The sequence below is a fragment of the Anomaloglossus baeobatrachus genome, chromosome 4 (assembly GCF_048569485.1).
Source record: "Anomaloglossus baeobatrachus isolate aAnoBae1 chromosome 4, aAnoBae1.hap1, whole genome shotgun sequence".
Lineage (NCBI taxonomy): Eukaryota > Metazoa > Chordata > Amphibia > Anura > Aromobatidae > Anomaloglossus > Anomaloglossus baeobatrachus.
The window spans coordinates 206,585,632-206,612,594 of record NC_134356.1 but is presented as its reverse complement, the minus strand read 5'-3'; the positions used below and the strand labels follow the sequence as shown (position 1 = coordinate 206,612,594).

Below are 26,963 nucleotides of genomic sequence, written 5' to 3'. Positions count from 1 at the left end.
CAGTCATCAACAGCTGGGATTCCCGTCCACGAGCCCATGCAGATCGACCGAGTACGACAGTCTGAACAACGTCGAGCAGAGCGGCTCGCCAAGGGTCTCTGCTTTTACTGCGGAGAGGGAACACACCTCCTACGCTCCTGTCCAGAAAGGCCGGGAAACTCCAAAGCCTAGGGTTGGTAGGAGAGGCCACCCTAGGTGCTGGGACTCTCTCAGACCCGGTTATGTGGACTGTGCAAGTGTCAACGGGAGAGACGCGGTTTACGGCTGAGGCATACCTCGACTCTGGAGCAGCAGGCAATTTCATCCAGCTGGCCACTGTGGACAAGTACCAGCTGCCTGTTACTCTACTCGAGAAGCCCCTAGTGATTGCCTCGGTGGATGGGAGACCCCTATCTGATACCATCTCCTGGGTCACCAGACCGGTCGAACTGCGTATCGGTGCCCTGCACACCGAGAACATCGCTCTCTACGTCCTTCCACACATGTCCCATCAAATCCTGCTGGGACTTCCCTGGTTGCGGACACACGAACCATCAGTCAGCTGGGGTACTGGCGAAATCACCCGATGGGGTCCTGCTTGTCATGAGAAGTGTCTGAAGTCCATACAACCTATCCGACGACCTCCGGTTCCAGAGAACCTACCGGAACTGCCCTCGGCCTATTGGTCCTTCGCAGACGTCTTTGACAAGAAGGAGTCTGAGGTACTTCCGCCACACCGTCCCTACGATTGTGCCATCGACCTGCTCCCAGGAACAACACCACCTCGAGGACGGATATATCCGTTGTCTCCAGCCGAAACCAGGGCCATGTCTACCTACATCACAGAGAGCCTGGCAAAGGGATTCATCCGGAGATCCTCCTCTCCTGCGGGAGCAGGCTTCTTCTTCGTTAAGAAGAAAGAGGGTGACCTACGCCCATGCATCGACTACCGGGGTCTGAATCAGATCACCGTCAAAAACAAGTACCCTCTGCCGCTCATCCCCGAATTGTTCGACCGGCTCAGAGGAGCCCGTGTGTTCACCAAGCTGGATCTGCGGGGTGCCTACAACCTAGTTCGTATCCGCTCTGGGGACGAATGGAAGACCGCGTTTAATACTCGCGATGGGCACTATGAATACTGCGTGATGCCCTTCGGCTTGTGTAACGCACCAGCAGTCTTCCAAGAATTGGTGAACGACATATTCCGGGACCTCCTCTACATCTGTGTAGTAGTTTATCTGGATGACATCCTTATCTTCTCTCCGGACCTCCAGACCCACAGAGAGAACGTACAGCTGGTTCTACAAAGACTGAGAGAGAATCGTCTCTACGCCAAATATGAGAAGTGTGTCTTTGAGCAGTCTTCTCTTCCTTTCCTGGGATACATCATCTCGGGTACTGGACTGCAAATGGATCCAAAGAAGGTCTCCTCCATACTCAACTGGCCTCCCCCTTCTGGACTGAAGGCAATCCAACGGTTCCTGGGATTCGCCAACTACTACCGCCAGTTTATCCCTCACTTCTCTGCCCTGACTGCTCCTCTCTCCGCTTTGACCAAAAAGGAGGCTAATCCAAAGGACTGGTCACCTGCGGCCGACGCCGCGTTTTGCTCACTGAAGCGAGCATTTGCCTCCGCTCCTGTACTCCACCGTCCGGAGTTAAACCGCCAGTTCACCTTGGAGGTGGATGCCTCCTCCTCGGGAGCCGGAGCAGTGCTCATGCAGAAGTCCTCCTCCGGCAAGATGGTGACTTGCGGTTTTTTCTCCAAGAGCTTCTCAGCACCTGAACGTAATTACACCATCGGTGACCGAGAACTATTGGCGGTCAAACTGGCTCTGGAGGAGTGGCGCTACCTCCTGGAAGGAGCAGTGTACCCCGTGATTATCTACACGGACCACAAGAACCTGGAATACTTGCGGTCCGCTCAGCGACTGAACCCACGGCAAGCCAGGTGGTCCTTATTCTTTGCCAGGTTTGACTTCCAGCTCCATTTCCGACCCGCGGACAAGAATGTACGCGCTGATGCCTTGTCTAGGTCTTTCATGCCCATGGAGCAGGAGGAAGAGACTACCCAACCTATCATCTCTCCTAGCAAGATTATTCCGGTGGCCCCTGTCACCCTGGCCCAGATACCGCCCGGGAAGACCTATGTCTCTGAGACAGACAGGCAAAAAGTGTTACACTGGGGTCATGCCTCAAAAACAGCCGGTCATGCAGGCCAGAAGAGAACATTTTGCCAATTTCATATAGTTGGCAGAACATTTAAAATAGGTGGCCATTCACATTATGTCAAAAGTCTGATTACCTGCAGGTCCAAAATGGTGGTGTATGTAATATTCTGCCCTTGTCAATATTTTTATATTGGCAAAACTATTCGAAATTTGTTTATAAGATTTAGAGAGCATAGAAATTCCATCTCTAGCGGAATAGGCGCTACAAGATTAATCAATCATATAAAAGAAGTCCATAATTCTGACCCCAATGTATTGTCATTTATAGGCATTGATCTAGTTAAAACTCCAGCCAGAGGTGGGGATACGCACAAACTTCTGCTCAGAAAGGAGGCAGAATATATTATGAAGTTTAATGCTTTGGGTCCATTAGGACTAAATGATAAAAATGAGTTGAGCGTATTCTTGGGATAATTTTTCTAGATTCCAGCTATATGTGAAATTATTGTATGTCTTTATATGTTTGTACATGCTTATTTTGCACTCCATTCAGTAGTAATACTGCAGTTTGATTTTAAACTCGTTTTAATCACTGCTGACATCAACCACCTGTATTATGTGGATATAATGGATGTGATGTCAGCTCAGTTCAGACCAGCTGAAGCACCAGACAGGTGCGAAACGGCCGCCGTCGTCTTTGGACGTGTGTAGCGTCCACTCCCTCCCCTCCACTCCATGCACTTGTAACCTGCACGAATAAAACAACAAAACTTGCACAAGCAGCAACTGGTGAGTGCCTGATGTTTTCTCCTTTTTTATCAACCTATCATCTCTCCTAGCAAGATTATTCCGGTGGCCCCTGTCACCCTGGCCCAGATACCGCCCGGGAAGACCTATGTCTCTGAGACAGACAGGCAAAAAGTGTTACACTGGGGTCATGCCTCAAAAACAGCCGGTCATGCAGGCCAGAAGAGAACATGGGGTGCGATTGTACGCCATTACTGGTGGCCATCCCTTCGCACGGACGTCGCTGCTTTTGTCTCTGCCTGCTCCTCTTGTGCCAGGAACAAGACGCCCAAACACCTGCCCTATGGCCGTCTTCTGCCTCTGCCGATACCCTCAGTTCCGTGGCAACACATAGCGATGGATTTTATTACGGACTTGCCATTATCCTCCGGACACACAGTCATATGGGTCGTGGTGGACCGGTTCTCCAAAATGGCTCACTTCGTCCCTATGGCTGGACTGCCCTCTGCTCAGGAACTCGCGGAAGCCTATATACATCACATCTTCCGCTTGCATGGCTTTCCATCCCACATCGTGTCCGACAGAGGAACTCAGTTCACCTCCCGCTTCTGGAGGGCGCTCTGCAAACATCTGGGAGTGACTCTGGACTTTTCTTCTGCTTACCATCCTCAGTCTAATGGCCAAGTGGAGAGGGTCAATCAAATCTTGACCTCCTTCTTACGTCACTATGTCAACGCCCATCACGACGACTGGTCCACGCTTCTGCCTTGGGCTGAATTCTCACATAACCACCACATCAGTGAGTCATCCTCCAAATCTCCCTTCCATGTCGTTTACGGACTTCAGCCCTCCGTCCCATTGCCTATATCCCCTTCTTCGGATGTCCCTGCGGCTGATACTGTAGCCCGTGACTTCGCTACCATTTGGGACTCTGTCAAGGCGTCCCTTGGACGCGCTTCCCAGCGGATGAAGAAACACGCTGACAAGAGGCGTCTGGACCCTCCGCGTTTCTCTCCTGGTGACCTGGTCTGGCTTGCTTCCCAGTACATCCGGTTGAAGATTCCATCCTACAAGCTGGGTCCTCGCTACATCGGGCCGTTTAAGGTCCTCCGCAAGATCAATGAGGTCTCCTACAAGCTACAGCTCCCGGCCACGATGAGGATACCCAACTCGTTCCACGTCTCCCTGCTCAAACCGGTTGTCCTTGGTCCCTTCTCCGCTACTGCCAGTCCGGCTCCTCCACCTATTGCCGATGACGACATCTATGCGGTAAGGGATATCGTGGCCATGAAGACCGTACGGGGTCGACAGTTCTTCCTGGTGGACTGGGAAGGGTATGGTCCTGAGGATAGGTCCTGGGAGCCCAGGGAGAACGTGGGCACTCCTCTTATCCGTGCCTTCATGTCCCGGTTGCGGGGAGGGGGGCGTGGGGGGGGGGTACTGTCACGCTCCCCGGGTCCTCACCCCCGCTCCCCGGCTCACCTGCCACGCTCCCCGCTCTCCAGCCTCCGGTGCCCGTCCTTCCCAGGCCCCCTGGTGCCCGATTCCGGCGCCCGACGGCTTCCCAGGACCTGGCCGGCTCCCCTGCGTCCTCCTCTCAGCCTCCTTCCCTGGCTTCTGGCACCCGGGCGGCGCGCATGCGCATTAGGGCGCGCGCGCGGTCACTGACCCTTTCTTAAAGGGCCAGCGTCCATTAACAGGAAATGAGGTTGAACAGGTACAGGGTATAAAGGGGGTTATTGTCCAAGGGGGCGGGGCCTGATCTTCGTGTTTTCCAAGCTAGGAGTCAGGTCTCCTTGTATCTTCTTGCCATACTCACGTATCTCTCTTCTAGAGCTGATCCTGCCTCGCCATCCGGTCCTGCTGAATCCGGAACCCCGCACGCTGTCCGTCTGCCATCTGACAGTCCGTACCATCTCGGATCCCTGCGGTGACCCGTCATCTTGCTCCAAAAGGTTCCGGACCCCGCCTGACATCATCTCGGCTTCCGAACCTGAGCTACGTCACCCGGACTATCATCCGTGACTCCGTGGTCCCAGGGACTTCTTCGTTACGCTCTCTTGCACGGACTGTTCTACTGCCCATACTGCTTCAGCTACCGGACTCCTTACCACCATCTTAGAGTTCGGCCCAGTGGATCCACCTCCTGGGTCTGCCCGACCGCCTGGCCCTGACAGATGTCTATAAATTAAGTTATGTGTAGTAATGAAAAGTGACACAGGGAACAAGTATTGAACATGCTTACTCAAATTATTTAATACTTCGCATAAAACCCTTTGTTGGTGATGACAGCTTCAAGCCTCCCATATGGAGAAATTAATCACATGCATTGCTCATGTGTGATTTTAGTCTATTGTTCCACACAAACACTGAAGGCTTTGTGGGTTACTTTAATAAACGCTGAGCTTTAGTTCCTTTTATCATTTTTTGCATTGGATTCAGGTCAGGTGATTTGGTGGACCATTCTGACAGCTTTATTTTCTCTTTCTAAAACCAATTTAGAGAGCTTCCTTGGCTGTGTGTTTGGGATGATTGTCATGCTGAAATGTCCATCTTCATCATCCTGGACATTTGTTTATTCACCCTTCCATCAATTATATGAAGTTTGCCAGTGCCGTATGCTGAAAAACAGCCCCGCACCATGACGTTCCCAACTTCAAACTTCATTGTTGGTGTTTTTGAGGTGCTATGCAGTGCCCTTTTGCCTACAAACATGGTGTGTATCATGGTATAAAGAGGGTTCAGTTTTGGTCTCATCTGACTATGTTCTCCCAGTATTTTGCAGCCTTGTCTAAATGTAGGTGAGCAAACTTGAAATGGGCTCAGACATGCTTTTTATTCAACAATAGAGTATTGCATGGTGAGCGTGCTTACAGGTCATGGAGGTTAAGTGCATTACTTATTGTTTTCTTTGAAACAATTGTACCTGGTGATCCCATCTAAAGCTGGTGTCACACATAACGACGACGACAACGACGTCGCTGCTACGTCACCATTTTCTGTGACGTTGCAGCGACGTCCCGTCGCTGTCGCTGTGTGTGACATCCAGCAACGACCTGGCCCCTGCTGTGAGGTCGCCGGTCGTTGCTGAATGTCCAGCTTCATTTTTTGGTCGTCACTCTCCCGCTGTGACACACACATCGCTGTGTGTGACAGCGAGAGAGCGACGAAATGAAGCGATCAGGAGCCGGCACTGGCAGCTGCGGTAAGCTGTAACCAGCTTAAACATCGGGTAACCAAGTGAAGACCTTTCCCTAGTTACCCGATGTTTACGCTGGTTACCAGCCTCCGCTCTTGCTGCCAGTGCCGGCTCCTGCACTGTGACATGTGGCTGCAGTACGCATCGGGTAATTAACCCGATGTGTGCTGCAGGAGAGCAAGGAGCCAGCGCTAAGCAGTGCGCGCGGCTCCCTGCTCTCTGCACTGTGACATGTAGCTGCAGCACACATCGGGTTAATTAACCCGATGTGTGCTGCAGGAGAGCAAGGAGCCAGCGCTAAGCGCGGCTCCCTGCTCTCTGAACTGTGACATGTAGCTGCAGCACACATCGGGTTAATTAACCCGATGTGTGCTGCAGGAGAGCAAGGAGCCAGCGCTAAGCGCGGCTCCCGGCTCTCTGAACATGTAGCACAGCGACCTTATGATCGCTGCTTCTGCTGTGTTTGACAGCTAAGCAGCGATCATAACAGCGACTTACAAGGTCGCTGTTACGTCACCGAAAATGGTGACGTAACAGCGACGTCGTTGTCGCTGTCGTTTAGTGTGACACCAGCTTAAGTATTTCTGTAGCTCTCCACAGGTGGTCTTTGGCTCTTGGACAACTCTTCTGATAATTTTTTTCACTTCTCTGTCTGAAATTTTGCCGCAAGCGCCTGCTCATGACTAGTTTATAGTGAAACTATGTTTTCTCCACTTCCGGATTATGGCCTCATCTATGCACACTTGAACCTTCGGTAGTTTAGAAATTCCTCTGCAACCAATCCCATCATATGTTTTGCAACAATAAGTTTGCAAAGATCTTAACACAACTCACTGGTTTTACCCATCATGAGTTGTTTCTTGCATAATGAGACAACTTGTCATAGGCTATAAGTTGAACCAGCTGATTATATTTTTCACTAAGTGGCAGGATTGCTTTCTAATTACTGACAGATTGCAGTTGGTGTCATGACTTTCCATGGTTTTTGCATCTTTCTTTCTTCATGGGTTTAATACTTTTTCACTGTGTCATTTCTCAGTATTACACATAACAGCTATGGTTTGATTTTTTTTACCAGTGTGTATTCAATGGTGTCTTACTGAAATCTGGTGGAAATTTCATGTCAATAGTATTTTTAGAAAGTATACTCATGCGTGTTTAAAGTTTGGTCAACAACATTTAAACAAGCCTGTGAAATACTGGGAGTATATAGTCTGGTCAGATGAGACCAAAATTGAACTGTTTAGATGCCATAATACACACCATATTTGGAGGCCAAAAGGCACCACATATCATCCCAAAAACACCATACCAATAGTGACGTTTGGAGGTGGGAACCTCATGGTGTGAGGCTGGTTTTCATCATTCGGCACTGGCAAACTTCATATAATTGAAGGAAGGATGTATGGACAAATATACTGAGACAATTTTGATAAAAAGGTTTGCAGTTTATCAGAATGGTGAAGATGAAATGACGGTGGACTTTTAAGCAAGACAATGATCCCAAACACACAGCCAAAGAAACTCTCAAATAGTTTCAGAGAAAGAAAAAAAATAAAGTTGCTAGAATGTTACAGCAAGCTGACCTGAATCCAATAGAAAATCTATGTAAGGAACAAACCTCAGAGTTCATAGAAAGAGACAACAGAACCTTCAGGATTTGAAGAGTGTTTGTGTGAAAGAATGGACCAAAATCACGCCTAAGTAATGCATGCAACATCAACGAATGTTTTTGTATGAAGTATTAAATAAATTTCACTAAGCGTGGTCATTTTTTAATTTATTTGACTGTGTGGAGTGGATGAGTTGTTACCAACATCTGATGACAAATTCATGTCAATAGCACCTTTAGAAATATATTTCCTTAGAAAATTGGTAATGTGTTCAATACTTATTTCACCTGCTGTATAAAACATTAGAACTTGTATGGGGGTTTTTTATTATTATTATTATTATTTTATTTTTTTTATTTATTTTTTTACCTGAGAAGAATGTTCTTCTGCTGCAAAACATCCTTGAACAGACAAATCTTTCTGCACAGCAATGAAACTGAGGAAAATGTTGTGAAGCAACTGATAGGACAGCTGGATGCACCTTGGCAGCTCAGACAGCAACATGGAATGAATGGTCTTGTAGTTGTTTACAATGTCCTCTTCTTCCCATGTCATCTTTCCAGTTTCACTGTGTCTCTCTTCTAGGTTCTCATAGTCTAAAAGTTTGTCCATTCTCTTCCGGATCAGGTTCCTGGGTCCTTTTAAATACTCGGAAAGATTACTCAGAGGCTGCAGGACCATTATTTGCAGTCTACTTTTCTGCAAGAAGTAGGTGATATCAGAATTTAAAGAAGAAGATATACAGAAGAATAGACCAAATCATGTTTTCATATGCAACAATTACCATATAAAAGCACCAGTAAGTGAAGCTACTAAAAATAGGACATTATAATACTGTGGTGCTGAGCTCAGAGCTTCGCAGATCGATATGGGGTGGACAACTTTGGAGGAGTGGAGGAGGACATGCAGAGTAGAGCTAGTTTCCGCAGACTTGGAAGAGTGGCCAGACTCATTCTATTGCATGGCCCATGCCAACTGCTAGGAATCTAAAAGGTGGGAAACCCTGGCCTGGTGGTGTGGATATTATGTGTAGGAATATTGTGCTGTATGATTAGGGATGATCGAATACCCCATTATCCGCCGGATACCGAAAAGTGGCGAATATATTCGCTCATCCCTATGTATGCTGCAATGCAGTCTCTTCGGTGAGATTTTTGTGGACTGAAAAGGAGATGGAAATCGGAGACTGTAGTACTGCTTTTTTATTACACTTTGTTAAGTCAATCTTTGCAACGTTTGCGCTAATATGCCTTCTATACACTGCTCTGCATTTTTTCTGCTGTCCGTGCAATTGGACAGTAAAGTTGAATTGCGTGCACTTAAACCATAACCATTGTTTACATTTCTATAGCATAAATCAATAGTACACATCACATAAAAATAAGCACCTTTGTAATATATCTCATCACCGAAATGTGTATCTTTCTCCTACTGGACGTATCATTTATTCTTCAAATTCTCAACTCATGGTTAAGATTTGTATTCAGTGAAGATAGATTACTAAGACAGGAGATAGTTATTGCTCCGGTGCATGTATCATTACATAGTTTGAAATTAACAAGTCAATTGATACCCATGTTGCGTTGGAGAAGCATAGAAACAATATACTGTACATATTACTCTTCTGTAGTTCTGGGAAGACCCAGATTGTAAAAGTCCGGATCCGCGCGGGTTCAAAAGGACCCGAGCACCGACTCCTGGCCTGGAGTTCTCAGGGAACTCCAAGAAATGATCCGGCAATTGGGATAATTTCGATAGAATAAAAGGAAAAATAAAGAAAAAAAGGGGAAAGCAGATGCCTTATACTTTGAGTCTACGCACAGCTGTAACATTGCTTCTGGGCCGATCATACTACTTCCGAAGCCACTCATTATCCTTCATATATATGCACTACTTCCCTCGTCCATCGGCAGTCACAGCGTATGTGATTGGTTGCAGTTAGACCGAGCTCCCACCCTGTATTACAAAGTGTCTGACTGCTTTCAATCACAGGCGCTGTGTGTATCCCTGTCATGGCGTAAAAATAAATAAACAGTGCCTGTGATTGAAAGCAGTCAGACACGCTGTCACACAGGGTGGTGGTGCGGTCTGACTGCAACTAATTACAGACTGCCGTTTGACGGGGAAAGCAATGCATATGTATGATCAATAATGAGTGGCACAAAAGCAGTGTTACAGCAGCGCAGGAGATTCGGTAAGTATAATGTGCTTGCTCTAATCCCCCTATTACCATTTTAAAGCGCATAATTCGGATCCCCATAGACTTATATGAGGGTTGGCATACGGCCAGATATCCGGGATCATTTCCAGGCAGGAACAGTTTTGTTTTGTTTATTTATTTTTTTAAATCCGGTTGGACATGCCGAACCCACATATCTGCAGGTCCACCCATCAGTAATCTTCTGTCATCAAACCTGAATTCCAAACTCAGAATTTGCACTGTTCAGAACTAATAATAAAACCATAAAACCTTTTGCCTCCCACTGTGAGATTTACACCTACATCTCAACTATATGTAACCTTTAATTGGTAATCTAAATATAACTTCAATTTTGAAAGACCACCTAAATTTGGCAGCTGAGAGCCCGGCATCTAAGTGCGTAGTGGCTTTAGCTGGCCCGCTATGTAATCATGAAAACAATCTGGCAAATCTGTACCCCTGAGCTTTTTGGGTCTTTGAAGGGTAGATAATTTAAGTTTGTGCTGAGAACTACCTCACACAAATGAAGACATAAGAGAGTAAGGTTATGTGCGCACAGTGCGTTTTTCGCGGCGTTTTTGGTCTTAAAACTGCATGACTTTGCTTCCCCAGCAAAGTCTATGAGTTTTCATTTTTGCTGTCCGCACACAACTTTTTTTTTTTATGCTGCGTTTTTGAGCTTGAAAAAAAAAAATGGACATGTCAATTCTTTCCTGCGTTTTTCTGCGTTTTCCGCCCATGCAATGCATTGGAAAAACGCAGCAAAACGCAGAGATCAAAAACGCAGCAAAACACAGCCAAAAACGCACCAAATCGCGGTAAAAACACATGCGGTTTTTGACGCGTTTTCTCAACGCGGGTGCGTTTTTATCGGCCAAAAACGCAGCGTCAAAAAAACGCAGTGTGCGCACATAGCCTTAATGTTGTGAAGAAGGATTTAGAGATAGGTACTGCACTGTGTTGCACAGTATAGCTAAATTTTGGCAATGATATCACCTTAATTAGGTTTATGCATCCCAACACTGATAAAGTTTGTTTCCTCCGTAGATTAAACTTCAGTGTACGGTGTAGAAAAAAACCCAAAACAAAAATAATTGCTGATATGTGGTAGTAGCCAAATATAAAAAAGCAATGTAAAACTGATACTGCTATAATTGCACTGACTCAAGGAATAGAGCCATCTAATATACCGCACGTGAACGTCGTTTAAAAAAAAATGAAACCAATTATTTACCTGCTGTTGATTTATTCATTCTTCCTCCCAAAGATCACAGTAAAGCTCGGCTCACATTTATCCTGTGCTCTACGCTGAATGCTTACACCTGGGTTTGTGTGTAAATCTCTGAAATACATGATTCAGACAAAACCCCTCACAGAAGATTCCCTGTAATTCGACAGAGGGAGTCATCTTGGACTGTGTCTGCCTATGAACCAGCGGTGTCCATCTTTTCATTGGTGCATAAAAGTGCAGTCAACCAGTTTTGTGCACTTCTAAGATGGACAACCATGAACAGATGGAGAGTTAAGGCGGCGTTACACGAAATGATTTATCGCGATCGCACCCGCCCTCGTCGTTTGTGCGTCACGGGCAATTCATTGCCCGTGTCGCACAAAGTGATTAACCCCTGTCACACGTACTTACCTCCCTAACGACGTCGCTGTGGGCGGCGAACATCCTTTTCCTGAAGTGGGAGGGACGTTCGGCGTCACAGTGACGTCACACAGTGGCCGCCCAATAGAAGCGGAGGGGCGGAGATGAGCGGGACGTGACATCCCGCCAACCTCCTTCCTTCCGCATTGCCGGTGGGACACAGGTAAGTTGTTGTTAGTCGTTCCCAGGGTGTCACATGTAGCGATGTGTGCTGCCACGGGAACGACGAACAACCAGTGCGCAGAAGGAGGAACGACATTATGAAAATGAACAACTTGTCAACGAGCAACAATAAGGTGAGTATTTTTGCTCGTTAACAGTCGTTCGGAGGTGTCACACGGTACGACATCTCTAACGATGCCAGATGTGTGTCACGAATTCCGTGACCCCGACGACATATCGCCCGATATATCGTACCGTGTAACGCCGCCTTAACTCTGCTTCCTCATTATAGTGAATGACTTCCTAGGGGATTTCATCTGAATCACGCCATTCTGAGATTTAGATGGATAAATGTGATCTAAAATGTTATGTAAAATGTTCCCAAAAAAAAAAAAGCTTCATCTCAATCTACAAAAAAAAACAAGTCCCCAATCAGATCCGTCATCTGTCAATGGAAATATGGGGAATTTTCATGTTACTGGTAACACAAAGGCAATGGAAAGGTGCTATGGCTCCCCCCAAAATAAATCCAGCAAAACCTGCGCTCCCGAGTTCAAATGCCCCCCTCTGTCTAAGCTCTACAATGTGCCTAAACCACATTTAGCATCCATGTTTGGCATTACTGTAGTATGGAGAGCCTGCTTAATTTACAATGTGCATGTCTTCAGAAGCACAAGCTGTGTACAATGTACGGGCACTACAATGGCCGAGTTGCAATTTTCACTGAGCAACATTCATTGCTGCTTGTTATTGTAAAACAACCATGGAGTCAAACTTTTCACTACACCTGTAGATAAATTCCCAGAGGGGTGTAATTTCCAAAACAGGGTTTCTGCTTTTCTGGCACTTAAGGGCTCTGTATATGAAGTCTGAAAACTATTCTAGGAAAATCTGTGCTCCAAGAGTCGAATAGTGCTCCTTCCCTCCCGAGTATCGCCATGTGGCAAAACAGTACTAGAGAGATACATAAGGGGTATTGCAACGTTTTGCTGACATTGTGTGACATATTTTAGTGACAGTTTTACCCATTTCCTTATATGAAAATCTGGGACTAAAACCAAATTTTTGTGGTAAAAATGAAATTATTTTTCCTTCACTGCCCAATGGTATAAAATTATCTGACACATCTATAGTGTTAATATGATCACTGCACCCCTAGATTCATTGAGTGGTGTAGTTTACAAAATGGGATCCCTTATGGGGGGTTCTGTTGTTCTGGCACCTCAGGGGCTCTGCTAATGCAACATGGCACCTGCAAACCAGAACAGCCAACTCTAGACTATAATATGGCTTTCTTCCCCTTCTGAGCTGTGCACTGCTTGAAAAGTAGTTTCTGAGGACAAGTGTGAAACTGATCTACTCAGAGAAAAATAGACCTGACTGTTTGTTGTAAGATTTCTCCTATTAACCATTTTAAAAATTAAAAATTTGGTGTTAAAACAATATTTTAGTGAAAAAAATGTAATTATTTTTTCTTCACCACCCAATTGTATAAAATTCTGCGAATCACTTGTGGTGTTAATTTGCTCTCTGCACCCCTAGGTGAAATCATTGAGGCGTGTAGTTTGTAAAATGGCATAACGTACGGGGAGCTCTGCTGTCTCTGCTAGCACCTCAGGGGCTCTGCCAATGTGATATGGCACCCTCAGACCTTTCCTTCAATGTGGCGCTCCTTCCATTCTGAGCTTTGCACTATGCCTCAACAGTTATTTTCAACCATAAATGTGGTATTGACTTCTCGCGGAAAAATTGCATAACAAATTGTATCATTCGTTTTTTTCTCCTACCCCTTTTGAAAATTAAAAACTAGGGGCTAAAGCAACATTTTTATTGGAAAACATGATAATGTTACATTTACTCAGCACAATATTATGCAATTCTGTGAATCACCTCAGGGTTTAAAAAGCTACTCCACTAAATGAATTCCGCGAGACAAGTAGTTTCTAAAATGGGGTCACATGTGAGAGTTCTGCTGTTTTGGCATGTCAGGGGCTTTTCATATGTGACATGGCGTACGCAACCTATTCCAGCCAAATTGGCGCTCTGAAATGTAAATGGTGCTCCTTCCCTTTTGAGCCTTGCCGTGCACTAAAACTGTAGTTTTCCCCCACATATGGGGCATTGTTGTACTCGGGAGAAACTGCACAACAAATTGTATGGTCCAATTTCTCCAGTTACCCTTGTGAAATTAAAAAGTGTAGGGCTCATGCTACATTTTTCAGAGAAAAAAAATCATTTTTTCATTTATAAAATTCTGTGACACACCCATGAGTTTAAGGTGGTCACCACACCTCTATATAAATTCCGTGATGGGTGTTGTTTCTAACATGGGGTAATTCGTGGGGTTTCCACTGTTTAACCACATCAGGGGCTATCCAAACACAACATGGCATCTGCTAACAATTCCAGCCAATTTTGCACTCCAAGTCAAATGGAGCTCTTTCCCTTCCAAGCCCTGCTGTGTATCTAAGCAATAGTTTTCCCTCACATATAAGGTACTGTAGTACCGTGGAGATATTGCATAATAAATTGTATGGACTATTTTCTTTGGTTACCCTTGCAAAAATGAAAAATTCTGGCTAATGCAACATTTTTGTGGAAAAATGTCATTTTTTCATTTTCACATTTCAACAAAATAATATTCTGTAAAGCACCTGTGGGTTCAAGGTGGTCACCACACCTCTTGGTAAAGTCCTTCAGTGGTGTAGTTTCTAAAATGGGGTCACTTGAAAGGGTTTTCAATGTTTAGGCACATCATGGGCTCTACAAACATGATATGGTGTCCGAATTCCACATTATTTGGAACTCCAAAAGTCAAATGGTGTTTCTTCCCTTCTGAGTCCTGCTGTGTGGCCAAACAGTAGTTTTCCACCACATATGAGTATCGGCGTACTCACGAGAAATTGAATAACAAATTGTAGGGTCCATTTTCTCCTGTTACCCTCATGAAAATCAAAAATATGGGGCTAAAGCAATATTTTTGTAAGAAAAAGTAAAAAATTTACATTTTTTTCCTTCCACATTGCTTTAATTCCTGGGCTAATAAACTTCATCAATGTGGTTTTGAGAACTTTGAAAAGTACAGGTTTTAAAACAGTGTCACTTTTGGGTTATTTTTCTCATATAGGTCACTCAAAGTTACTTCAAACATGATGTGGGCCCTTAAAAATTGGCTTTGTAAATTTAGTTGGAAAAATGAGAAATTGCTGATAAACTATCTTTTAACCCTTCTAACTTAATAAAAACAATGTGTTTCAAAAATGATGCTGATGTAAAGTAGACATGTGGCGAATGTTTTTTATTAACGATTATGTGTAATATAACTATCTGGTTTAAAGGGCATAAAAATTAAAAGTTCCAAAATTTTTTCATAAGTAAACGCAAATAATATTTACCAAAATTTACCACTAGCAAGAAGTACAACGTGTCATGAAGAAACAACCTCAGAATCACTGGGATCCGTTGCAGAGTTCCAGAGTTAAGGGGGCTTTACACGCTACGATATCGTTAATGTTTTATTGTCGGGGTCACGTTGTTAGTGACGCACATCCGGCGTCATTAACGATATCGCAGCGTATGATACTTACCAGCGACCTTAAGCGACCTCAAAAATGGTGAAAATCGTTCCCCATGGAGAGGTCGTCCCAAACTCAAAAATCGGTAAGGGTTGTTTATCCATGTTGTTCATCGCTCATGCGGCTGTACACATCGCTGTGTGTGACACCGCAGGAAAGAGGAACGTCTCCGTACCTGCCGCCGGCCACAATGCAGAAGGAAGGAGGTGGGCGGGATGTTACGTCCCGCTCATCTCCACCCCTCCGCTTTGATTGGCCGGCCGCTTAGTGACGTCGCAGTGACGTCGCGGTGACCCCGAACGCACCTCCCCCTTGAAGGAGGGATTGTTCGTCAGTCACAGCGACGACGCCGACCAGGTAAGTGCGTGTGACACTGCCGTAGTGATAATGTTCACTGCGGCAGCGATCACACGATATAGCATGTGCGATGGGGGCGGGTACTTACACGCTCGATATCGCTAGAAATTGCTAGCGATATCGCTACCATGTAAAGCCCCCTTTATTATCACATAAAGTGACACTGGTCAGAACTGAAAGAATTTGTCCAGGTCAGAAAGGCAAAAATTGGGTCTGGCAGAAGGTTAGCTTCATAAAAGGAAGTGGGCAAAGACTCACCCTTGCACACTTGCAAAAAAAACCTCTAGAAGTTCGAGTTGGGGAATCTTTTGATATCTAGCATACAATTCCAGTGGGAGCCATCTTTACCGGAGATCATGTCACTCAGGGCAATGTTAATTTGATCTAGGGTGATGTCAACCAAGCATGAAAATATTATCATAATGGATATAGCAGAGCCAGTTTAGTTACTGTGATTGATAATAGGACAAATTAAGGGAAGAGCTAAATCGTGTAGATTGGGACAATATCATGGTAACTGAGGATACCGAACATAAATGGGGTAAGTTTAAGGATATACTACTAGAGTCCTGTAAAAAACGTATATCATCTGGTAATAAAATGTTCAGGAATAAAAATAAACCACTATAGATAAATAAGACAGTACAAAGTATAATAAAACAAAAACAAAGGGGATTTAAAATCTTGAAGGCTAAGAATACAGAAATAGCATTTCAGGAGTATAAAGTTCTCAGTAGGAAATGTAAAAAAGAAATCAAGCTAGCAAAATTAGCTACTGAAACAAAAATACATTAAATAAACCCCCTAAATATTTTATAAATACGTCAATGCCAAAAGGAAAAAAAGGATGATATTGGCCCCATAAATGATTTTAACAGGATAATTATAGAGGACAAAGTAAAGGCTGAGAAATTAAACAGGCAATTTTCATTGGTGTTCCCCAAGGAACTGACTGTTCCAGGGAACATTCAACAAAACATAATTCAAAGTCCCCCTGACATAACTAATTTAACACAAGAAGAAGTGTACCTGCATCTGTGTAAATTATATGTTGACAAAACCCTCGGGCCACATGGCATTCATCCACGGATATTGAGGGAATTAAGTTCAGCAATTTACAGGCTGCTGTATTTTATCTTCTTAGAGTCTCTTGTAACAGGATTGGTACTATAGGATTGGAGGATTGCTGACATGGTACCAATATTTAATAAAGGTAAGAGAATGGAACAAGGCAACTACCATCCGGTGAGTCTGAAATCAGTGGTGTGCAAAGTTTTTAAGGGAATTTTATGAGATGACATGCAACAATATATTACAGAGAATAATATAATAACTAGCATGGATTCATGCAAGATAACGTGTCTAACCAATATGATGTTTTTTTTGAGGAGGTAACTGCAAATCTGGATATTGGTAATGAAGCTGATGTGATTTATTTGGATAAATTGATATTAGTGGGCTATCGTGCTTCCTAAACAGTGTGAACAGAAGGAAAAGACAGGCTTATAAATGAAACAGAAAACCAAATAACTTAAATAAAACTAAATAACTTATAAAGGTAAGTTTGATTTCTAATTAAAAATAAATAAGGAAATCCAAAGTGTAAAAAATTGTAGAGTGGATATAAACTAAAATTGTATTAAAACATTAGGACAGAGGGAACATCCTTTAAGGAATGTAATCCAACACCACTAATATAGCCTGATCAGACAGTCATGAACACACCACTTACTTTAATGTGTCTGTGCACTCATGAAGGTGGTGAGTCCATTTGCTCGCAGGTGTGGTCAGTGTGTGGTACAGGACTGTCTCCGTAGGTAATAGGGATGCTTGTCCTGCTGTCCTGTCATCCAGAGTCTTTAGAGAAGCGTCGGCACATGTTGCACAGGAGAACGCAAGCGGCGTCTCGACTGGGTGAAAGAGCTGCGTACTTTGAAAACCTGTGACGTCACGTACTAGAGCGGGCTCACTACTTTGCCTGGCCAGGCGCAATGCAACATCACTGTCCTTGTAATTTAAAATCCAATACAGGATCAGCCTAAGAGGGACTCTTGGAGGTCGGGGTTATGACAGGCTTCTATGTGCACTCTCCACCAGGAACATGGGGGAGATTCATCTCCCAAATTAGATTTAAGCCACATTTCAATAACTTGTTCAGGGTGTTGCCCTTCAGCTCTTTTAGGTAGGCATATAAGTCTAATATTTTTGAGGCAAAATTGTTTTTCAAGATCATCCGTTTTTTTACTCTATGCATCAGCTGACCCAGCCACCTTGTTTAGTTTGGCCACCATACGGAAAAGTTTGTCCTCCATATATGATTCTCTGGATTCCTCTTCAGAGATATGGTGACTTAAAGCATGTACATTTTGAGGTAAAAGTCCAACATCCAACCATACCTTCTCAATTTTCCCTGTCAGTGAGCACTTACAAACTGAGATGGCCTGTAGTAACTGCTCTGAGACCTGGTGTAGAGTTAGGTCTTACTGCCCTTCCTCCATCTCATCCTCCAACATTTGCCCTCTCTGGTGAACCAGGGTTTTTGTGGCTGAAACACCACCCCTTAATGTTCTGGTATTGTCCAGCTGGTCTTCGAAAGCAAATTGCTTGAATTTATCAGCTGCAGTAGAGCTTCTATTGTTTCTCATTGTAGCAGAAACTTGACCGTAACTTGGAGGACAATATATGGTAGAGTCCTCAGATTATCTATCAAGACTACATCAGCGCACAACATCTCTACCATCTGTCTGCGTAGGGTATGTGACTAGGGTTTGTTTTCAGCACATAAAGTGTGCAAAGGATGATTGCTACAGCGCATGAGGTATAACTGCTCAGAGCCAATGTCCCTGTGTCCAGAAAATGGCGCCTGTTCACTTTATGAGGGATGGGCCTTCGAAGTTGCAAGTGTCAGAGAGTCCCACTTTAGGTCCATAAAGTAGTGTCCCTAGCCCTGTCTGATTACTGTACAAAGTCACATTTCAGGGATTAGAAAGATAGTGGCCGCAGCTGTAGCAACCTGATGGCACTAGGACCCAGCTGCAATCTCTCAACCTAGCAGGTCTCCACCAGGGTAAATGGAGACATGATGTCTACACTTTATCATGAGGCTGACTCCAGAGTATGCAAGTATAATCAGCTGGGAGACAGTAGCTTGGAGAAGCCTCACCTGTAATTCCCTCCGCTGCACACACTCCTTTTCAGGCGAGAAACCAAGATGGCTTCCTCTCCTATACGTGCCCAGCCAGATTTTTTCGGTGATTAACAGGTTGGTGCCTGAAAATTGATGACCCACAATCGCCCAGCCAATCCACTTTATTATTTATTTTATTATTGTCTTCTATAAAGGGGAACCATGTGTGCAACTCAACTTAGCAAGCAATTTGCTCTCCCTTAACTTAATGGCCGAACCTGAGATCTAGATACTTACAAAAACTGGGAAAATGCTGTTGCAGAGTTCTAGAGTATAGCCATTCATTGGGTGGATTGATCCTTGCAGGTACTCCATAGGATACGTCTGAGGCTGGATAACAAAATATGCCTTGAAACAGGAAGAAGAAGATGTGAGTAAATAATGAACCATGGCAAGAATAATTATTATTAACTATAACATCATATAAAAAACATAATCATAGCCCAACAAGGTAGGGTAAATATCAGAGGTGTATATATACATATATCCATAGCTGAGTCTTTTTTGTGTCATCCCTGACAAATGTGCTCAAATGTATTGATTATTTTGTCTGTTACCGGCCCTTCTAATACAGAAGTAAATGGATTAATATTGTTTTATTCACTTGAACAGCGCCATTAATGCCATAGTGCGTTACTGACGTGACCGGCTTGACACAAGGTACAAAGAATGAGCAGGTATATAACAATCATATGTAATCATTACCTCCACATTCCTCACATATAATATGAGGGTTTCTTCCATTCGGCTAACAGCAGCAGCCAGGGTATGAAATCTCTCAGCCAGCTTGTCAAACTCCTTGTCTTTTCTCTGTCACAAAAAACAATAACATTTGATTGTTTGGTTCGCAGCCGTGGGCAGTAACATGGGTTTGTTTTTTTTAGATTGAAGGATTGAACATGGCACCGATTTTTCTAAGTAAATATATTTCTAAAAGGGCTATAGACATGAATGTATCACCAGATGTCAGTAACAATCCATCCAATGCTCATAGGCAAAGAAATCAAACCATAGAAGTCCATAAATTTAGTAATATGTAGAGATGAGCAGCTCCGTTTGGCAGGTTCAGCCGGCCTTTAGATAAAGTTTGGTTTCGGACCCGGAATTGACTTGAACCCCAATGGAAGTCACTAATTGAGCAGTTTGGGTCTCAATCCACATGTAGCTAGCCATAAACAGATCACTATCATGGGAGGGTGGCTGGGTTTTTCCATTTTTTTAGGTGCACACTACATTTGATCACGCTGTTGTTACCCCAGTGCGAGCAGTTCAAACCCTGCAAGCGGCTCACATTGGGCTGAGTGATGCTCACGTGAGTGGTCTGCATGCTTAAAGCCCCAGAACTCTGAACCTGAACTCTGATTTTTTGTAAAGTCTGTGTTTGGTCCGAACACCAAACATAGGTGTTTTACATAGAAATAAAGTCCTTTTATTTTTCTTTTAATCACACACTATACATATTTTAATTTATGGTTTTACATATTGTGTCTTGCATGTTGTCCCATCACATGGTGTGTTTGGGGCCTCATTCTAATCACTTTGAGGGCGTAGTGTCTTTATAAGTCGGTCCCCCAGCATCATGTTATAATTCCATTGGTGCTGAAGAAGAAGCTTGGAAAACTTCAAAACGCGTCCTCAATAAACCATATCTGTTCAGGTTTGTGTATCTTGTCCTATTCTTATGACCTCCACAGCAGCGCGGGCAGACCATATTTTCTCTACCCTTCTACTTCACTACAAATGGTTTTTGGCCCCTGGATTCTGCAGCAGCTGTCATATATAATACGTTTTATGTTTCGTGGTCACCACAACCAAACAAGGTAAGCAAGATATCCCTGCACTTCATTGCAGTTAATTGGATAAGACCCTATTGCACTTTTTTGTTTCCTATATGTTATTGTCACCTTGGTAGTGAGATGGCTTTTTATAGGCCATCAGTTGAACCAGTTGATATTATTTCTCACTACGTGGCAGGATTGCTTTCTAATTATTTATGTGAGCTGGTGTCCTGACTTTCCATGGCTTTTTAGACCTCTCTTCAAGTGCTCAATATTTTTTCCTGGTGTCATTTTTTATCATTATTACACATCACTGAATTTATGGGCATCTATGGTTTGTTTTCGTTGCCTGTGTGGATTGGATGGGTTGTTATCAACATATACTGTAGTGAAATTCATGTCAATAGCACCTTTGGAAATAAATATACTCAGAAAATTGTTGACATGTTCAATAATTTCACCCACTGCGGATATGTATATATATATATATATATGTATAGACCAAAAGTTTGGACACACCTCATTCAAAGAGTTTCCTTTATTGTCATGACTCTGAAAATTGTAGATTCACATTGAAGGCATCAAAACTATGAATTAACACATGTGGAATGAAATACTTAACAAAAATGTGTGAAACAACTGAAAATATGTCTTATATTCTAGGTTCTTCAAAGTAGCCACCTTTTGCTTTGATTACTGCTTTGCACGCTCTTGGCATTCTCTTAATGAGCTTCAAGAGGTAGTCACCGGAAATGGTCTTCCAACAGTCTTGAAGTAGGTCCCAAAGATGCTTAGCACTTGTTGGCCCTTTTGCCTTCACTCTGCGGTCCAGCTCACCCCAAACCATCTCGATTGGGTTCAGGTCGGGTGACAGTGGAGGCTATGTCATCTGGCGTAGCACTCCATCACTCTCCTTAGTCAAATAGCCCTTACACAGCCTGGAGGTGTGTTTGGGGTCATTGTCCTGTTGAAAAATAAATGATGGTCCAACTAAATGCAAACCGGATGGAATAGCATGCCACTGCAAGATGCTGTGGTAGGCATGCTGGTTTAGTATGCCTTCAATTTTGAATAAATCCCCAACAGTGTAAGCAGCAAAGCACCCCCACACCATCACACCTCCTCCTCCATGCTTCACGGTGGGAACCAGGCATGTAGAGTCCATACGTTCAACTTTTCTACAACGACACGGTGATTGGATCCAAAGATCTCAAATTTTGACTCATCAGACCAAAGCACAGATTTCCACTGGTCTAATGTCCATTCGTTGTGTTCTTTAGCCCAAACAAGTCTCTTCTGCTTGTTGCCTGTCCTTAGCAGTGGTTTCCTAGCAGCTATTTTACCATGAAGGCCTACTGCACAGTCTCCTCTTAAGAACACAAACCAGCAGTGTAGGATACATTCTTACATTTTCATAGATTATGATATTACATGTACAATAATTTCAATTAGAAACCAGGACTATATCAAATCAGGGCATAAATCGTATAATATATAGTGAGACAAAAAGGAGAACAGACGATCAAAGCCCAATAAAGATGAAGATCAAATTTATACAAAAAGTGATTTTTTATTATTAGCAAGTGTTCTCACAAGTATTTCAGTGGACACAAATTATGCATCATATATATCATATAAAACTCAAATTTATACAGCGGAGTTGTGTGGTTGTGACCACCAATAGCATATCCTGTTATAATATATAGCCTCTAGTCATAGTATCTATATTAGTGTGATAGAGGGTATGTTTATTCAAAAATATCCAGCATATGTGTCTATATATATACTAATAGTCGCTATAGAATTAACTTTTACAAATAGCCAGCAGGGGTCACTATGTTTCGAAATTACCCAATGGCCGATAGCCAAAAGGGAACCTCTGCGTCATAAGCTGGATATTGAGATCATGCAAACCTCTAATCAGCGATACCTTACTAGACATCAAGGCTAATAGACAATCCCATATATTGTGGCATACTATAAACACCAAAACAGTCTCCTCTTAATAGTTATTCTAGAGATGAGAAGGTATGGCCAAACGTTTGGTCTGTACTGTATATATATATATATATATATATATATATATATATATATATAAAATGTAAATACCACTTGTGATATCTAGGTCAAATTAGTATTTGGTGTGAGCAGACCTTAGCTCCAAAACAGCAGCAAAACATAAATTCTTGTAGGTGCACTTCCACACAGTATTTGAAGTTATTGAGCAGGGAGATTATTCAAAACACCTTGAGGAACTAACCACAAATCATCTGTAGATGTCATCTTGCATGAATCATTCTACATCTTTATGTAATCTCAAACAGACTCAATGATATTGCTATAATGACTCTGTGTGAGCCATACTTCAGTATTTAGGGCTTCAAGAATTGGTCACTGTTGAGGACTACAGATTCAGTGGTCAGTCAAGGAAAAAATGTACTGCAGCTAAAAGACACATCATGCCTACTTCCCTTTGTAATTGGAAGATATCCAGCAGTAGCATGAGCTCAGATGTGGCATTAACTAATGCACATTCTTTTCAGAGAAGTCTGTTCAGAAGTGGTCTGCTTGGAAGGATTGCGACAAAATACAATATGTCTGACATGGACACAAGGCCAAAATAATCATCTATGCCTGAAAACATAGGAACTGGGGTGTACAGAAATTGAAGCAGGTGCTCTGAAGTGAAGGGTGAAAATGTGAATTATATAGCTGTGAGAGAAGACAGTTTAACTGAGGGGCTGGAGAGCAGTACAATAATAAGTGTATGCAGGCAACAGTGAAGCATGGTGGAGGTTCATTACAAATTTGGGGCTGCATTTCAGCAAATGATGTTAAGGAGTTGGTAAGGTTTAATGCAGTCTTCAATGCTGAGAAATACAGGCAGATACTGATCCATCATGCTATACAATCAGAGAGGCGTCTGGCTCCAAATTTAGTCTGTAACTGGGCAATGACTTAAAAATGATAAGTCAAGAATTATTTTCAGAATAAAGAAGTCCTGGATATGGTGCCCAAAGAGCCCTGTCTCAACATCATCAAGTTTATGTGGGATTTCATGACGAGACAGAAGGATTTGCGCAAGTCTACTTCCACAGAAGATCTGTGGTTAGTTGTCCAAGATGTTTGGAACAACCTCATTGTTGAACTCAATAAAAAAACTGTGTGCAAGTGAACCTAGAAGAAGTTCTCCAAGATGTTTGTAGAAACTCTGTGCAAGTGGACAGTGAAGAATGGTCACACAAAATATTGATTTGATTTAGATTTCTGTTTTATTCATTCACAATTGATTTAATAAACTGTTATCACTTCTATTTCTGAAATCATTCTTACATTGCAGCATTGTTTACACACCTACCTACAGCTTTTGCACAGTACTTTATAGGACTGTTTATTATGCCTCTCCCTCATCAATGTGAAAAGAAGATCATCATAAGCATATCAGCAAAAAATCATGCAGATTTCCATGGTTATTTTCACATGTTTAGAATTCTGTCAGGACTTAAGCCCACTTTACACGTTGCAATTAGTTGTACAATCGCATTTGCGATGTGACACGCCCAGGTTGCATACGGGATCTATGAGATTTCACGTTGGTCGTTCATTTACTGTCACACGAGCGTTAGTAGTCTATGTTAAATTGGTCAATTGTGTGTGCGATCCTTTAGATCATGTGTTCTGTGACGTATGCATTGGGCACCTTTTTTTTTTTTTTTTTTATTTATTGACTTGCCAAGCGTGTGTAATGTGTAGGGATGCGTTTTTACTATGTCATCTGCCATTCAGCTCTGCTACATGGCCGCTAACAGCAGACACAGACAGCCATGTAGCAGAGCTGAATGGCAGATGACAGCAGACACAGACAGAGCCGCACGGTCAGAATGAACTCAGGTGAACTTCACCCGACTTCATTGTGATGCTGCGGCTCTGTCTGTGTCGCGTCCTGATTAGCGGTCACCAGTGAAGACTCACCGGTGACCGCTAATCTCCTGAGTAACTGAAGTTACCAGCCCTCTCTCATATACTCACCAATCCCCGATCCCCGGCGCTGCACGGCTTTCTCACTGCTCCGGCGGCTTTTACTGTTTTGAAAAAGCCGGCCGCCCATTAAACAATTTCGTATTCCCTGCTTTCCCCGCCCACCAGCGCCTATGATTGGTTACAGTGAGACACGCCCCCACTCTGAGTGACAGGTGTCACACTGCACCCAATCACAGCAGCCGGTGGGCGTGTCTATACTGTGTAGTGAAATAAATAATTAAATAATTTAAAAAAACGGCGTGCGGTTCCCCCCATTTTTAAAACCAGCCAGATAAAGCCATACGGCTGAAGGCTGGTATTCTCAGGATGGGGAGCTCCACGTTATGGGGAGCCCCCCACCCTAACAATATCAGCCAACAGCCTCCCAGAATTGCCGCATACATTAGATGCGACAGTTCTGGGACTGTACCCGGCTCTTCCCGATTTACCCTGGTGCGTTGGCAAATCGGGGTAATAAGGAGTTATTGGCAGCCCATAGCTGCCAATAAGTCCTAGATTAATCATGTCAGGCGTCTATGAGACACCCTCCATGATTAATCTGTAAGTTACAGTTAATAAACACACACCCGAAAAAATCCTTTATTAGAAATAAAAACACACACATATACCCTGGTTCACCACTTTAATCAGCCCCAAAAAGCCCTCCTTGTCCGGCGTAATCCAGGATGATCCAGCGTCGCTTCCACCGCAGCTGCATGGAGGTGACCGGAGCCGCAGCAGACACAGCCGCTCCGGTCACCTCCACACAGCAAATGAACACAGCCGCGCGATCAGCTGCTGTCACTGAGGTTACCCGCGGCCACCGCTGCATCCACCGGTGGCCGCGGGTAACCTCAGTGACAGCAGCTGATCGCACGGCTGTCTTCATTTGCTGCATGGAGGTGACCGGAGCGGCTGTGTCTGCTGCGGCTCCGGTCACCTCCATGCAGCTGCGGTGGAAGCGACGCTGGATCATCCTGGATTACGCCGGACATGGAGGGCTTTTTGGGGCTGATTAAAGTGGTGAACCAGGGTATATGTGTGTGTTTTTATTTCTAATAAAGGATTTTTTCGGGTGTGTGTTTATTAACTGTAACTTACAGATTAATCATGGAAGGTGTCTCATAGACGCCTGACATGATTAATCTAGGACTTATTGGCAGCTATGGGCTGCCAATAACTCCTTATTACCCCGATTTGCCAACGCACCAGGGTAAATCGGGAAGAGCCGGGTACAGTCCCAGAACTGTCGCATCTAATGTATGCGGCAATTCTGGGCGGCTGTTGGCTGATATTGTTAGGGTGGGGGGCTCCCCATAACGTGGAGCTCCCCATCCTGAGAATACCAGCCTTCAGCCGTATGGCTTTATCTGGCTGGTTTTAAAAATGGGGGGAACCGCACGCCGTTTTTTTTAATTATTTAATTATTTATTTCACTACACAGTATAGACACGCCCACCGGCTGCTGTGATTGGGTGCAGTGTGACACCTGTCACTCAGAGTGGGGGCGTGTCTCACTGTAACCAATCATAGGCGCTGGTGGGCGGGGAAAGCAGGGAATACGAAATTGTTTAATGGGCGGCCGGCTTTTTCAAAACAGTAAAAGCCGCCGGAGCAGTGTGAATGCCGTGCAGCGCCAGGGATCGGGGATCGGTGAGTATATGAGAGAGGGGGATAGACTGACATGGACTGAGAGTGAGGGACAGAGATAGTGACGGACTGACAGAGATTAGTGCATGACAGACATTGTGAGGCGCTTCAGAACGCAGCTTTTCAGCTGCGCTCTGAAGCAGACCTTTTTTAAGCTGCGGTGCAGAGCGCACACCTGCGCACATAGCATCAGACAACAAAATCGTATGAGGGATGTCACACGTTACAATTGACTAGGTTCTTGCAACAAAACGCTCAATTCTAGAGAATGATACGATGTGTTTGCGATCAACGGTTTTGCGTTCAATCCTGATCGCATGTAGCTGTCACACGCAGATACGTCACAAACGATGCCGGATGTGCGTCACTTACAACTTGACCCCAACGACGGATTGTGAGATATATTGAAGCGTGTGTAGCGGGCTTTAGGCACAGATTCCAACAGCGTTTTTTTTTTGCAATACTAGCAATGGTTTTGAATGGTAGCATTTTTTTCTAAAAAAAAAATCTCTAAAATACAACTTGCCTAATAATTCTGCACACAGTGTAATATAATCTAATATTCAATCAATGGGAAAGTGGCTGTTACATTGTTATAATTACAGTATATGTGTCCACCCTTCTATGCCGATTATGTATTTACTTCTATATGTTTTTTTAATTAGTCAAACAAT

At 43.8% G+C, this 26,963-nt stretch overlaps 1 protein-coding gene across 1 annotated transcript in view; it reads right to left on the bottom strand.

The window, feature by feature from the left end:
• Nucleotides 1–26,963, bottom strand: part of ARHGEF37 (Rho guanine nucleotide exchange factor 37) — a 189,583-nt gene that overhangs the window by 42,995 nt on the left and 119,625 nt on the right. The window contains exons 9-11 of the mRNA XM_075344636.1: nt 19,547–19,651; nt 19,079–19,189; nt 8,079–8,408 (exon numbers count right to left, since the gene is read on the bottom strand). Of these exons, the coding sequence (XP_075200751.1) occupies nt 8,079–8,408; nt 19,079–19,189; nt 19,547–19,651 (546 nt within the window). The remainder of the gene's footprint in view (nt 1–8,078; nt 8,409–19,078; nt 19,190–19,546; nt 19,652–26,963) is intronic.